The sequence below is a fragment of the Natrix helvetica genome, assembly GCF_964273705.1.
Source record: "Natrix helvetica genome assembly, chromosome: 2".
Taxonomy (NCBI): domain Eukaryota; kingdom Metazoa; phylum Chordata; class Lepidosauria; order Squamata; family Natricidae; genus Natrix; species Natrix helvetica.
In genome coordinates this window covers 289,724,220-289,739,412 of record NC_138552.1, presented here as the reverse complement: position 1 = coordinate 289,739,412, position 15,193 = coordinate 289,724,220, and the positions used below count along the sequence as shown (strand labels likewise).

General features: G+C 43.7%; 1 protein-coding gene across 1 annotated transcript in view; it reads left to right on the top strand.

Annotated features, from left to right (window-relative positions):
- AATF (apoptosis antagonizing transcription factor) overlaps positions 1–15,193 on the top strand; it is a 134,783-nt gene that overhangs the window by 49,602 nt on the left and 69,988 nt on the right. Inside the window, exon 5 of the mRNA XM_081945446.1 lies at positions 13,441–13,552. Within this exon, the coding sequence (XP_081801572.1) occupies positions 13,441–13,552 (112 nt within the window). The remainder of the gene's footprint in view (positions 1–13,440; positions 13,553–15,193) is intronic.

Sequence of the window (15,193 nt, the reverse complement as noted above, 5' to 3'; positions counted from 1 at the left end):
AAACAGCAGGGCACCTGAGGGATTCTTTTTCTCTCTTTTTTTGGTCTTTTAATTTGGGGAGGTGGCAGTCAGATTTCTCAATAGGAACTTAATTTATTTTATTTTTTTTAAAAGCAGTGCATAAGTTCATGTCTTCACTATCGGAAGCGTAGCTGGGTTTGTTTGACTGATCAAGCTTTGTGAATTCCGAAGGCTGGAGGAATTAAAAAAAACTTGCATTAAGGAAATGGGAGATTAGCATCCTGTCTTATTTGGCCCTATTTGCATATATTTGCTTCTTCTTCTTTTTTTTGTACTTGATGGAAATGGGAAGCAGCAGTTTTGCACTCTACTAAAATGCAAAAAAAAAAAAAGCAGCTGTTTCTAGCGAACCCATAGAAGAGAATTTTTTTGTAGCTCAGGGTTGAAATGATGGGCCCTTGGTGCTCTCTGAGTTTGATTGTTTTCCTCGCAGACATCTCATTACCTGATTAGGTAACATCTTCAGTGCATCAGTGTTTCTGGAGTCCGTCTCCCTTTGTCTCATCTTCTGTCATCTGCTGCTTTCTCCAACTTTCCTGCAAAACCTCAAGCTGCTGCTTCTTTTTTTCGTAGAAAGATGTGAGGCTCAAAATTAAATGGGATTCTGTTTCTTCCCCTTACAGCAGGGGTGTCAAACGCAAGGCCCGCTGGCCGAATCCAGCCCGCAGGCTTCTTAGATCTGGCCCATGGGGCCAGCCGAGAAATAAATATCAAAGGAACGGCCCATGGGGCCTCTGCCAGCCGAAAACGGCTGGGGACTCGACATGTCTTTAATCTCTACATTATGGAATGGGGACTATTCCTGCCAGAAAGTAAATCTCCCTTTGTCTCGAATAGCTGTTTCAAATACAAAGGGGGAAAAATGCATCTTGAGCCAGTGTCAAACCAGTGGTGGGTTCGGATCGGTTTTGGCCGAAATGGTAGTGGTTGGCAGCCTGGGTCGCTGAAACCGGCAGCAACCCAGGCCTGCCACGCCCCTGAACCGGTTCTCCTACGGCGGCACCATCTTGATTTTCGGTTCTGCGCATGCCCGGAACAATCTTTCTTGCACAAGTTTAATTTTTTCCCCATATTTCACGTTTTGCATGCAGCAAACCAGCAGTAATGCAGGCACAACCCACCCCTGTGTCAAAGGCCCACCCCTGGTCACGCCCACCCCATCCCTCTGAGATCAAACACAACCCTGATGCAGCCCTCAATGAAATCAAGTTTGACACCCCTGCCTCACAAGTAGGCTTACAACCACTCACTTAGTGACTGTTCATGTAGGCTTACAACCATTCATTTAGTGACTGTTTAAGTACCGTGTTTCCCCCGAAAATAAGACAGGGTCTTATTTTCTTTTGACTCCCCCCCTCGAAGTAAGCGCTTGGCCTTGTTTTAGGGGAGGTCTTATTATTTTTGAGGTGCAGGAGGCCCCATAACCTCAGCCTGTGGCCCGTGGATCAGCTGAGCCAGAGAGGGCTGGAAGTCCTGTCTCTGTTTCTGGCACACTCTTGCCTGCCCTAGCGACTCTGGGCCTGCCACTCCTTTTGCGGCGGCCACTAAGAGAAGGGGCGTGGGAGCTAGAGTTTGTGAGAGCGGCCTCCAAGGCGCTGTTCCATGTGGATGACAAGGGCAAGTAGGACAGAGATGGGTTGCTAATTTCTTTACTACCAGTTCGGCCATGCTCCTGCATGCGCTCTCGTGCACTCTCATGCGCAGACGATGCTTTTGCACATGCATAGTGCAGTGTGGGTGGGCGGAGCCTCCCCCCCACTGTTACTACCGGTTCGCCCGATCTGGACCGAACCGGCAGCAACCCACTACTGATGTGGGGTGCATGGGACATGTTCCCCTCCCCTTTCCCCGCCAGGAAATGGCAGGGACCGGCTGCACATGCATTTCAATATTTTAGGGGAGGGCTTATTTTGGGGGGAGGGCTTATTTAAGTGCATGCTCTCAAAAGCCCGATTGGGCTTATTATCCGGGGAGGTCTTATTTTCGTGGAAACAGGGTAGGCCATTTATTTAGTGACTGTTCAAAGTTACGATGACACTGAAAAAAAGTGATTTATGAGCATTTTTTACAGTTACAATCTTTGCAGCATTTCCCCCAGGATCATGCAATCAAAATTCAGATGCTTGACAACTGGTTCATATTTAGGACCGCTGCTCTTTTCCCAAGGTCATGGGATCACCTTTTGCAACCTTCTGACAAACGACTTTCTGAAAAAAGTGACTTACAACCGGTCCTCACATGTATAACCATTGCAGCATCCCCACAATTGTGTGATCAAAATTTGGGTGCTTGGCAATTAACCTTCACCACCAGGGCCAGAAAAGGTCATAAAATCTGCCTTGACTCACTTAACAACTGCTTTGCTTAGTAATGGAAACTTGGAGCTGCTGGCAAGTGAACTATTATTATATTCCTGTCTGCAAGGCCTATAAATCCTTCCGTTTCCCACCATCCAGTCAGAGCTGAAGAAGCTTCTTGGATGAGAAGCAAAACATCTTCAAAAGAAAAAAAAATAAGGAAGTCCAGTTGAGAAAAGCACCTTTTGGGACAACCATGACTGAGAATCTCCATAGACATTTATGATTGTAAATATTTATTTTGAGCCTGCGTTTATTATTTTTATAAATAACTTAAAATGGTAAGAATACTTAATATTCCTTCCTTTTCCTAATTTCTCCATAACAATAACTTTGTGGTGGGTTGGTCTGAGAAACAGTAACTGGCCCTAAGTCACCCAACCCTGCTTTCATGCTTAAGGCGGGACTAGAGCTCACAATCTCCTAGTGATTGGCCCGAAGTCACCCAGATGGCTTTCATGTCTAAGGCGGGACTAGAGCTCACAATCTCCTAGTGATTGGCCCGAAGTCACCCAGCTGGCTTTCATGACTAAGGCGGGACTAGAACACATCGTCTCCTGGTGATTGGTCCAAAGCTAACCAGCTGGCTTTCATGGCTAAGATGGGACTAGAGCTCACAATCTCCTAGTGATTGGCCCGAAGTCACCCAGCTGGCTTTCATGACTAAGGCGGGACTAGAACACACCGTCTCCTGGTGATTGGTCCAAAGCTAACCAGCTGGCTTTCATGGCTAAGATGGGACTAGAACTCACCATCTCCTGGTGATTGGCCCAAAGTCACCCAGCTGGCTTTCATGACTAAGGCGGGACTAGAACACACCGTCTCCTGGTGATTGGTCCAAAGTCAACCAGCTGGCTTTTCATGGCTAAGGTGGGACTAGAACTCACCGTCTCCTGGTGATTGACCCAAAGTCACCCAGCTGGTTTTCATGGCTAAGGCGGGACTAGAACTCACAGTGTCCTGGATTCTAACCAAGGGCTTTCACCTCTAGACTGAACTGGCTTCATTACTTCAAAATTTGTATTGTATTTCGAGTCTTACCCTACTCTTCTCCACCTTGACTAAGATGGTGAATCCCAATGTTAACATGAGATGGAGAAAAGGTTATTGATGTATTAATGTGGCCACATGTGGTCTCACTTTAAATCTGGTGATAAAACATTCCTACACAACATAAAGAATCAGCACATGGTCACCACAGTGGAGAGATTCCTAGGGATGTATTGATTAGTGAGGAAAGTGGGAAAGTGGGTTTGTAGTTTATTGTAACACTGTGATAGAACACGATGGACAAAGAATGTAAACCTAGTAGCTATGGTGTCAAGGTTTTATTTAATGCATGGTTTGGTTTCAAATTTCACTATGTCTACACATTTTACGTAGGGGGCACACGGTGGCTCAGCGACTAAGACGCTGAGCTTGTCGATCAGAAAGGTCAGCGGTTCGAATCCCTAACACCGCGTAACGGAGTGAGCTCCCATTACTTGTCCTAGCTTCTGCCAACCTAGCCGTTCGAAAGCATGTAAAAATGCAAATAGAAAAATAGGAACCACCTTAGGTGGGAAGGTAACAGTGTTCTGTGCGCCTTGGGCGTTGAGTCATGCCGACCGCATGACCACGGAGACATCTTTGGATAGCCCTGGCTCTTTGGCTTAGAAATGGAGATGAGCCCCGCCCCTTTAAAAAAGATTACTTATTTATTTCCTTCATCTGGACTTTTTATCATTAATCCAGGCAATCTGTTGCAATTAGGGTATGTACTTTATTTTTGTTTTAACAAATGTGGGTAGATGGGAGGAAAACTCCCTGAGCAAGGAGAACTCCGCCTGGGATCACATACTGCCAAAAATGACTATATTTAATTCTATCCAACCATGTTGTTGAAGAGAAAAACTTCAAACTATATAAAGCATCTAAGAGAAAAATTCTGGTCTTGCTATTGTTGAGCACGTCTGGCTCTTTGTATTTTACATGGGTGCCTAGAAATTTGAAACAGTTTTTTGGAGAAGAAAATAGCTTTCCAAAACGCTTGTTGCTGTCATGGAAACCTTTATGGGTAGTCCTCGACTTACAACGACTTCATTTAGTGACCGTTCAAAGTTACCACGGCATTGAAAAAGATTACTTGGGACCGTTTTTCACAGTTACGACAGCAGCACCCCTATTGTCATATGATCAAAATTCAGAGACTTGGCAATTGACTCACACTTACGACCGTTTCAGTATCCAGGGGTCATGCGGTCCCCCTTTGCAACCATCTGACTAAGCAAAGTCAATGGGGAAGACAGATTCACTTAAGGACTGAGTTGCTAACTTAACAACTGCAGTGATTCACTTAAGAACGGTGGCAAGAAAGGTGGCAAAATGGGGAAAACTCCCTTAACAGCTGACTTAACAGCAAAATTTGGGTCGTAAATCGAGGACTACTTTTATTTAGAAGCAGGAAATATGCATCTCTTGAACACCAATTTTCCTCCTTCAGGAAAACACAAGTATTTTTCTTTTCAGTGTAGTTCCCTTGTGGTGGCTAATACAAAGATAGAGGAAAGTGCTTAGGACTTTTTCTTCTTTTGACATAAAGCCGAAAGATGATGGGCCATGGGAAAGGAACAAGGGGCAGAAAGCTTTGGGAATGGCGAGGCTTTAAAGCAGTGGCGTAATTTTCTCAGTCGCCGAAGTTAGGGGCCTTAAAATGTTACAGCTTATTGTTATTCCGAGTTGATAATCTCTCCTTTGCTTTAATAATTTTTCCTCATGCCTGGATGGTCCGTGAGTTGCACGATAATCACTCACACAGCTTTGTAATCAATGCCCAAAGTAATAGGATTCCACTGGCCAACGGCAATTAATAAATTTGTGTCTTTTTTTAAAACACTAGCAAGTCGGGCCTGAAATACGACTGACTGGCTTTTGCTCATTTGCATATTTATTGCAGTGGAAAAATTCTCGCAGAATGATTGATGTGGAGCTCGCCTCTTGAATTCCAAGCAGCGCATTATTATGAAATGAAAAATGCCGGCCATACAGTTGATTAAAGTTGAAGACAGTGGAATCAGTGTTTTTTAAGATTGTGGGAGAATTAAAGGCATATTTTAATAGATGTTGACAAGAAGTGAACTAACAAAAGCAAAGCAAAGGATTTGCTTGAAAAGATTTAATCAAACGTATTTCTTGGGGGATTAATTGTCAGGGATGACTGGGGGGGGAGAGACAGAGACAGAGACAGAGAGAGGCGGGTAATGTGGGGAGTGGGCTGGCTTGGGGTTTGAATGAGGAGTATTGTTCTTGGGCCGACGTATCGAGCATTGTGTTCGGCCTATCTTTTAAACTCGGTTCTGGAGCAGTTGGTGAAGAAGAAGTCTCCCTTTGAAAGAATACAGGTAGTCCTCGCTTTACAACAGTTCATTTAGTGACCAAAGTTACAGCGGCACTGAAAAAAGCGACTCACGACTGTTTTTCGTCCTTAGAACCGTTGGGTGAGCCAAAAACTTGGCAACTGACTCGTATTTATGACTGTTGCAGTGTCAATACAATACAATACAATAGTAGAGTTGGAAGGGACCTTGGAGGTCTTCTAGTCCAACCCCCTGCCTAGTGTGTCCTCTGTGTGTGAGTGTGTGTGTGTGTGTGTGTGATGTCATCCCCTTTTGCGACCTTCTGACAAGTAAAAGTCAGTGAGGAAGGCAGATTCACTTTAACAACCGCAGTGATTCGCTTAACAGCTGTGGCAAGAAAGATCGTGAAATGGGGAGTAAAATTCACCTAACAGATGTCTCGGTTACCAACAAAAATTTAGGCTCACTTGTGGTCGTAAGTCGAGGACTACTTCTGCTCCCTTTTTGCTCCTGTTCAAATCAGTTAGCAAGGAAGGGCAGGCATTTTGAGCCTCGGTAACTTGTTTCGAAGGGAAGATCTGAAAGGAGGTTTGTCCACGTTTGTGATATTTCCTCAATTGTAGTCTAAAAGCAAGCTAATTTTTTTCCCGTTGCCCAAATACTCCAGTTAGGTACCGTGCTTCCCCGAAAACAAGGATGGGTCTTATATTGATTTTTGTCCCCAAAATGGCTTATTTTCCAGTTAGGTCTTATTTTGGGGGGGGATACAGTACTAAACGCCTCCGTCTGTTGATGATCTTAACTGGGACTTATTGGGGGAGGTGTGGTAGAACCTATATTATGAGCATCCTAAATGAGCATCCTGAAAAATCATACTAGGGCTTGCTTTCCAGTTGGATCTTATTTTTGGGGAAACAGGGCATGTACAGCTGAATCTTACGATTTACTAACTATGAGCCTGCTAGTATTTACAGCAGGGGTGTCCAAACTTGGGAACTTTAAGACTTGTGGACTTCAACTCCCAGAATTCCCCAGCCAGCCATGAATTCTGGGAGTTGAAGTCCACAAGTCTTAAAGTTCTCAAGTTTGGACACCCCTGATTTACAGGATGGGTGTGGGGAGGAGATTTACAAACATTAAAAACCCTCTCAGAGATACATCGCCCTCCCTGCTGGAGTTGAAACACCACGAAACGCCCTTCTTTGTAGGTACAGGTAGTCCTCGAATTACGACTACATTGGAGCCCAAAATTTCTGTTGCTGAGTGAGACAGTTGTTAAGTGAATTTTGCCACATTTTACCTCCTTTTTTTACCTCAGTTGTTAAGTTAGTAACATGATCATTAAGTGGATCTGGCTTCCCCATTGCCTTTGCTTGTCAAAAGGTAGCAAAAGCAGGATCATATGACCCCGGGACATAAATATGGACCAGTTACCAAGCATCCAAAGTTTGACCCCATCAGGAAGGAACAGTATCTGTGTTTTACCAGAAACGTAAGGTGCACACTGACACTTCACCACAAGACTTCACTTGATTTTTTTTTTTAATCATTCCCTCCCTAAAACACGACTTCTGCTCTGTCTCAGCCGCTGAGGCTTATTCTTAAAATAAAGGAAAGCACGAGTTAACTTGTTGAACTTTGTGGTTAAGTGGAAACTCCACTCCTTGGTGTCAGGGTTCCAAATAGCACCCAAAAGTAAATTAAAGTCCAAGGCAAAGTCTTGCTCAAAGTTCCAGTTTATTAAGAGAGCCATGTTGGCACATCTGGGAAAACCCGAATGTGAAAGCTTCCACGTTTCCCCACCCCTAGTTGAAAATTCAAGATCTTGCCCCCACACCCACAAGCCCATCACATGGTCCAATGTTCCACTGCCATGCTGGCAGTTCCACCCATCCAGTTCCGGTCAGGTGCAGAGACAAAGGATGACCTTGGCTTTCTAGAAAGAATTTTGTTATGGCTACATAGCATCTAACTCTGTCCAATTCCTCCTCCCATTTTCCCACAATAGAAAAAGGCATAGTAAAATAATAGAAAGTGTGGCAGGCCAAGAGAAATATGGCTGCAGATCTGACACTTGCCTTGCTGTGATCCAATTCCAGTATCTTCAATCACAATAAATTTCCAATTTCCCAAAATGTAACCTCCCTGTGAGTGAAGGTAGCATTCTGCAGAATTCTCCACTGAAGCCTGTACTGTTCTGAAGGCACCTTCAGAACTGTGAATTTTCATTTCATGCAAATGAAAGCCAGGGGTTGCTATCAGGTGAATTCTGCTTTTGTTAACCTCGTTCTAACTCAGGGGTCTCCAGCCTTGGGAACCTTTTAAGACACATTGCTTCAACTCCCAGGATTCTCCAGCCAGCAATTCTGGGAGTTGAGGTCCTCCAGTCTTAAAGTCGCCAATGATGTACTTTTCCCCCTGCATATCTAGCACCGTGTTAGGCACAGTTCTGCAAAGGGCTAGCTTCAGAAGTTGTGGGTGCTTCATCATGGGAGACTTTCAAAAAGAGACTGGACAACCATTTGTCTGAAACAGTATAGGTTCTCCTGCTTGAGCAAGGGGTTGGACTAGAAGACCTCCAAGGTCTCTTTCAACTCTATTATTTTATGTTCTAGGGCAGTGATGGTGAACCTTTTCGGCACCGCTGGTTTTTGGCGCTGCGGCATGTGCCGAAGCAGCTGGTGATGGTGCGCATGCCCACAGGGAGGGCTCTGCTATTTTTCCCCTCTCAGCTTCTGGTTATCTCCTTTCATTTTTAGTTTCTTTTTCCCTCTTAGTCTTTTCCAATTTTCTTTCCTTCCTTCCTTCCTTCCTTCCTTCCTTCCTTCCTTCCTTCCCTCCTTCCTTCCTTCCTTCTCCCTCCCTCTTTCTATCATTCCCTTCCTTCCTTCCTCCCCCTCCCTCCCTTTCTTCCTTTTGCCTTTCTTTTTCTACAGCGCTCTCACTCTCCCTCCCTCCCTCCCTCTCCCCCTTCCTTCCTTCCTTCCTTGTATTGTTGGCCGCCTTGAGATTTCACCAGCGAAAAGACTAAGGGCTAAAATGCGGTCCTCGGGGCCTTTAATAAAAGAGGCAACGGGATAAACAAAACCTTGAAAATGCAAGAGATGGAAACCTGGGAATAAAAAGGCCCAGCAGTAAAATTGAACAGTGGGACTCGCCCCGATAGATAGAACTCATCAGGCTTAGATGGGCTTTTTGAAAATTGAATAAAAACCTCCTCCTGTCAACAGGCAGAGATCACAGAAAGAAGGCTGGTTAGGTTGCTGTTGGCAGTTGGCGTGGCATCGAGGCTGCATTCTGAATTGATGGATCTCGGCTGCCTTCGTCCCTCTTCCATTAATTCTTCTGCTGCTTTGGGTTAGGCTTCCTCTTGACATCCACACTTACCCTTAAATAACTGTGGTGCAAGGGTTATATTGTCCTATAGTGCAAGAGAAATACTTTGAAAAGGGGGGGGGGGGAGACGACTGCTAGGTTAAAAACCAGCTATTCTTAGCATGCAATTTCCCCGTGACGTTAACGCAAAATAGAATAACAGAGTGGGAGGGACCTTGCAGGTCTTCTAGTCCAGGGGTGTCAAACTCGATTTCATTGAGGGCCAATGCATGGAGCTACTCACACGGCCTGATGGCTAATAGGATGGGACCAGTGGTGGGTTACCAATTTTGTTCAGGCGCATGTTACATTTTTTAATTTTAATTTTATATAAACAATCCATTTTCCACTAACCAGCGTCTCCTCTGGGTATACATATTTTGTGCCAACATTCATATATACAATCTTATTCATAATTTAATCTCATTTTAGCTTAATTTTCAATACCTTAAGTATCTAATATTATAGCCATCCCATTATAATTTATTTAAATCTATTAGTTATATTGACTATTAATGCATTTTCTCTACTTTAGATAACTTCTTTTATTATTAATTCTTATGTCGATTCTCTAACCACCGGTAAAAAGATTCCCAAAATTGTATAATACTCGTTTTTTTCTTTCTCTTTGATAGCCGGCGTCGATCTGTTCATTCTAATATTTTCCTAACCACATTTTCCTCTGCGGGGATCTCTTCACTTTTCCAATTTTCTGCAAATACAATCCCAGCTGCTGTTACAGCAGCCCAAAGGTGCTTTTTTTTTTCCCCAAGAGGCAACTGGACTTGGTTTTTCTTTGAAGGTGTTTCGCTTCTCATCCAAGGAGCATCTTCAGCTCTGACTGGATGGGGGGGAATGGAAGGATCCCAGTCAGAGCTGAAGAGGTTTCTCAGATGAGAAACAAAACGTCTTCAGAGAAAAACCAAGAACGTTCAGTTGCCTCTTGGAAAAAAGCACCAGAGGTGGATTCCTACCGGTTCAGACCGGTTCCGCCGAGTAGGTAGTAACCCGGCCGGACACGCACCCAAACCAGTTCTATCCTCGGCTGCGCCATCTTGATTTTCTGTTCTGCACATGTGCAGAACAATCTTCATTGAACAAATGTAATTTTTTTCCCTTTCTAATGTTGTGCGCATGTGCAGACAATTTTAGGAGCGTGCGCCTGGCGTGCACATGAGTGAAGCAAGCGCACACACGCAAAAAAAATTTGTGCCCCAAACCAGTAGTAATGCCGGCAGGTACCCACTACTGAAAAGCACCTTTGGGTTTTACTTGCAAAGTTTTCTTCAAGCTGATTCTATTCATCCATCCATTCCTCTGCTTTACTTGTATAAATCAGGGGTCCTAACCTATTGGCCGCGTGGGTAGCTCCATGCATTGGCCGCCTTCAAAGAAAGTCCAGTTGAGAGAAGCACCTTTGGGACAACCATGACCTGGATGACTGTGAATAATACAATACAATACAATACAATAGCAGAGTTTGAAGGGACCTTGGAGGCCTTCTAGTCCAACCCCCTGCCTAGGCAGGAAACCCTATACCGTTTCAGACAAATGGCTATCCAACATCTTCTTAAAGACTTCCAGTGTTGGGGCATTCACAACTTCTGGAGGCAAGCTGTTCCACTGATTAATTGTTCTAACTGTCAGGAAGTTTCTCCTCAGTTCTAAGTTGCTTCTCTCCTTGGTTAGTTTCCACCCATTGCTTCTTGTTCTGTCCTCAGGTGCCTTGGAGAATAGCTTGACTCCCTCTTCTTTGTGGCAACCCCTGAGATATTGGAAGTCTGCTATCATGTCTCCCCTGGTCCTTCTTTTCATTAAACTGGACATACCCAGTTCCTGCAACCGTTCCTCATATGTTTTAGTCTCCAGTCCCCTAATCCTCTTTGTTGCTCTTCTCTGCACTCTTTCTAGAGTCTCCATAGATGTTCTGTATATATTTTAGCCTCCAGTCCCTTCATCATCTTTGTTGCTCTTCTTTGTTTCTCGTCTACTAAGAGGACAATTTCCCCAACATGAGATGAGAGCAGGTGTAATAGGGCAATTCCGTCCCTCTCCCGTAGCCATTTCAGAAACTGGCATCCAGGGCAGAAGTAATACATATGTTGCCATCTTTCTACATGCGCCAGTTGTCAGGGATGCCCCCATCCTCCCCCTTTTAATGCATCTCCAGTGCCTTCACCATTCAGGAATAAATACGTAATGTGCTTGATGGGAAAAAAAATAATTCCCCCACTTTATCTCGGCTTTGTTCCTCTGGAAAGCTTGCCTGCCATTCCTACGGCACGATGATATGATGCCTTCTTTTGTGGCCTTCTTGTTGCTGGCTAAAAACCACTGTTTGGAATGAATGGGCTGGCTCTTTTTGACTTGCTAAAGCTGGCGAGAGGGGGCCAGGCAGGCACAGGATAAATGGGAAACGTGTTCTGGACTGTTTCCTTAACGCTAATCGAGAAACATGGCTTGTGGAAGACTTCTAGATTTAAATATAAAGAGACAAGTCTGCTCATTTCCCCTAATTGCAGTGTAAAGGTAAAGGTTCCCCTCTCACATATGTGCTAGTCATTCCTGACTCTAGGGGGCGGTGCTCATCTCTGTTTCAAAGCTGAAGAGCCAGCGCTGTCCGAAGATATCTCCGTGGTCATATGGCCAGCATGACTAAATGCCAAAGGCACATGGAACACTGTTACCTTCCCACCAAAGGTGGTTCCTATTTTTCTACTTGCATTTTTACATACTTTCGAACTGCTAGGTTGGCAGAAGCTGGGACAAGTAACGGTAGCTCACGCTGTTATGCAGCGCTAGGGATTCGAACTGCTGATCGGAAAGTTCAGCATCTTAGCCACTAAGCCACCGCATCCCATAAGTCCTGACTTATGACCATAATTGATCTGGGTCAGGTGCAAGAAATCAGGAAACAAGGCACTTCAAGTGACTATAGGTTAATTGCGTGCTAACATTCTCTGCAAGAATCTGACCTACTCAAAGATACTTTGAATAATATTGTTAAGTAATTAAGCTCCCTGTTAGAAGAGTGAGTATGCAGAGAAGTGTAATGAGAGTGATATGGAATAACACGCACAAACCAGCATACAGAGACCCAGAATAGTATAAAAATATAGTAGTTTACTATGTAGAAATATAGAGGTATTCAGAGTCCGGTTAACAGTCCAAGTCATACAGGGTTCAGTAATTCAGTTATCAAAATAGTCTAACACACAAGGTATAGCTAAACAGTAGCAAACCACAATACCTCAAAATACACCGACCAGCTTCTAACAAAACAGAGAGATAACAGCCATTCTGGCTCCCTCTTATAGCTGCACTACAAACTTTAGGAATTACTTAAGCATTATACATAAAGGAAAAAATACATTTTCTTATCTGCGTTAAGAGAAAGTTAAATAAATGTTTAGAGTTTTAAAAAGGATGTTTAACAAAAAGAAAAAAAATATTCCATGAGTGTAACTTGGAGGAAGTGATCTAAATTTAATAGTGAACTTTAAAGTATGCATGGTGAGAAGTTTTAAAAAAAGATGTATTAGAAAGTTTTGATTTTAGAAATGTTTTTAAAGAAAAGTTTAGTGTTTTAAAATGGATGGGGGAAAAGCCATTTCTCACTTTAAGGTTAAAGAATCTGAAAGAATACAGTGAATTTTGTTAATGTAAATGACGGTGGTAGTTGTATAAAGACTTCTTGTGCAAGCAGAAATATATATTATTTCCACAGCAAGGAAGATTGGTATAGGGTTTCCTGCCTAAGCAGGGGGTTGGATTAGAAGACCTCCAAGGTCCCTTCCAACTCTGTTATTTTAAAAGCTAAAGCAGAAATGGTTAAATTGATTGTTTCATTCAAAGAGTAGAATATATTTAATACTTACCTGGCAGGGAAGATACCTTGACCATTAGCAAGTAAAATTCAGACCCAAAGGTGCTTTTTCAGGAGGCAACTAGACTTCTTCAGCTCTGACAGGAGGGTGGGGAATGGAAGGATTTAATATTCCTTGCAGACAGCTGGTCATTTGCATCCTTTCAGAGGGTCGTTTGAGGACACCTGGAGGTTTCTCTGTCCTCAGGCTCACCTGAGCAGTGCTCCTGGTTCCTGTAGTCTGCAATTTTCCCTCTGGAAATCCATCCCTACTCCCACGCCATTCAAAGGGTATTTTATCCCAGAGGGATTTTGGACAACCGTGACCTGGAAGACGTGAGAATCTCTACAGACTTTCAGGGGTAGAGAACTCTTCCCCTTCCCGCCATGCCCGACCTGTAAGGTTCTCAACATCCTCTTCTCCCCTATCAAAAGCATGGTGTTCCTTGCAGGGCCTTCTTAAGGCACTCTCTGGTTTTCCCCACAGGTTACAAAGCGTTGAAGGCTTTGCTAAGAAGTCTGGTGGATCTTCAGGATGAGCTGTGGCACCAGAACTCGGGGACCAGACATTTGGTAGCAGGACAAAAGGAAGAGGAGAGGTAAAGAAGATAGCGATGGCAGCGACTGGGCAACGGGCGGGCAAAGGCCACAAAATACCTTTCCAACTTCGGGGCGGAGGGCAGGATGAAATGAGATGGGTCCTTCCCTTGTGTCAGGCATGCAGCCATCTTTTCCTTCAGATCTTTGGCCTGCCACACTTTCTATTATTCTACTATGCATTTTTTTATTGTGGGGAAATGGGAGGGGGAATTGTAAGGAGTGAGGTGTGATGTAGCCATAGCAAAATTCTTTCTAGTAAACCAAGGTCATCCTTTGTCTCTGCACCTGACTGGAATTGGATGGGTGGAAATTGCCAGCATGGCAGTGGGAGATTGGACCATGGGATGGACTTGTGGGCGTGGGGGCAAGATCTTGAACTTTCAACTTGGGGGGGGTGGGGGGGACATCGGGAAGCTTTCAGATTTGGGTTTTCCCAGATGGGCCAACATGGCTCTCTTAATAAATTGGAACTTTGAGCAAGACTTTGCCTTGGACTCTGGTTTACTTTTGGATGCTGTTTGGAATCCTGACACCTTGAACCCAACTTGCAATCACAATTGAGACCAAAATTTCTGTCGTTCAGCGAGACAGTTGTTAAGTGAACTTTGCTCCACTGTATGACCTTTCTTGCCAATGTTGTTAAGTGAATCACCACAGCTGTTAAGTTAGTAACGGTTGTTAAGTGAATTTGGCTTCCCCATTGATTTAGACATGTTTCAGCATCTGGTGGCACAACTCCGAAGCTGTAGGCAGGTGAACAGATTAACAGGGCTGGAAGGCACCTTGAAGGTCATCTAGCCCAACCCCTACCCACCCAAGCAGGAGACCCTACGCCATTTCTGACAGATGGCAGTCCAGCCTCTCCTTGAAAGTCTCCAGTGATGAAGCTCCCACAACTTCTGAAGGCAACTTCTGTTCCATTGGTTGATTGTTCAGAACATTTCTCCTTATTTCCAGGTTGAATCTCTCCTTGTTCAGTTTCCATCCATTATTCCTTGTCTGGGTGCTTTGGAAATAGCTTGACCCCCTACTCTCTGTGGCAGCCCCTCAAGTATTGGAAGACTGCTCTCTGTCTCCCTTGGTCCTTCTCTTCACTAGACTAGCCATGCCCAGTTCCTGCAACCCTTCATCGTAAGTTTTAGACTCCAGCCCCTAATCATCTTGATTGCTCTTGTCTGCTTCTGAAATCATAGATCGGTTGCCTAGATAGATAGATAGATAGATAGATAGATAGATAGATAGATAGATAGATAGATAGATAGATAGATAGATAGATAGATAGATAGATAGATAGATAGATAGATAGATAGATAGATAGATGATAGATAGATAGATGATAGATAGATGATAGATAGATAGATAGATAGATAGATAGATAGATGATAGATAGATAGATAGATAGATAGATGATAGGTAGATGATAGATAGATGATGATGATGATAGATAGATGATAGATAGATAGATAGATAGATAGATAGATAGATAGATAGATGATAGATAGACAGATAGATAGATAAATAGATAGATGATTGATTGATAGATGATAGATGATACATACATACATACACACACATATATACACACCCACATATATATATATATACATATATGCATAGACACAGACACACACACACACACA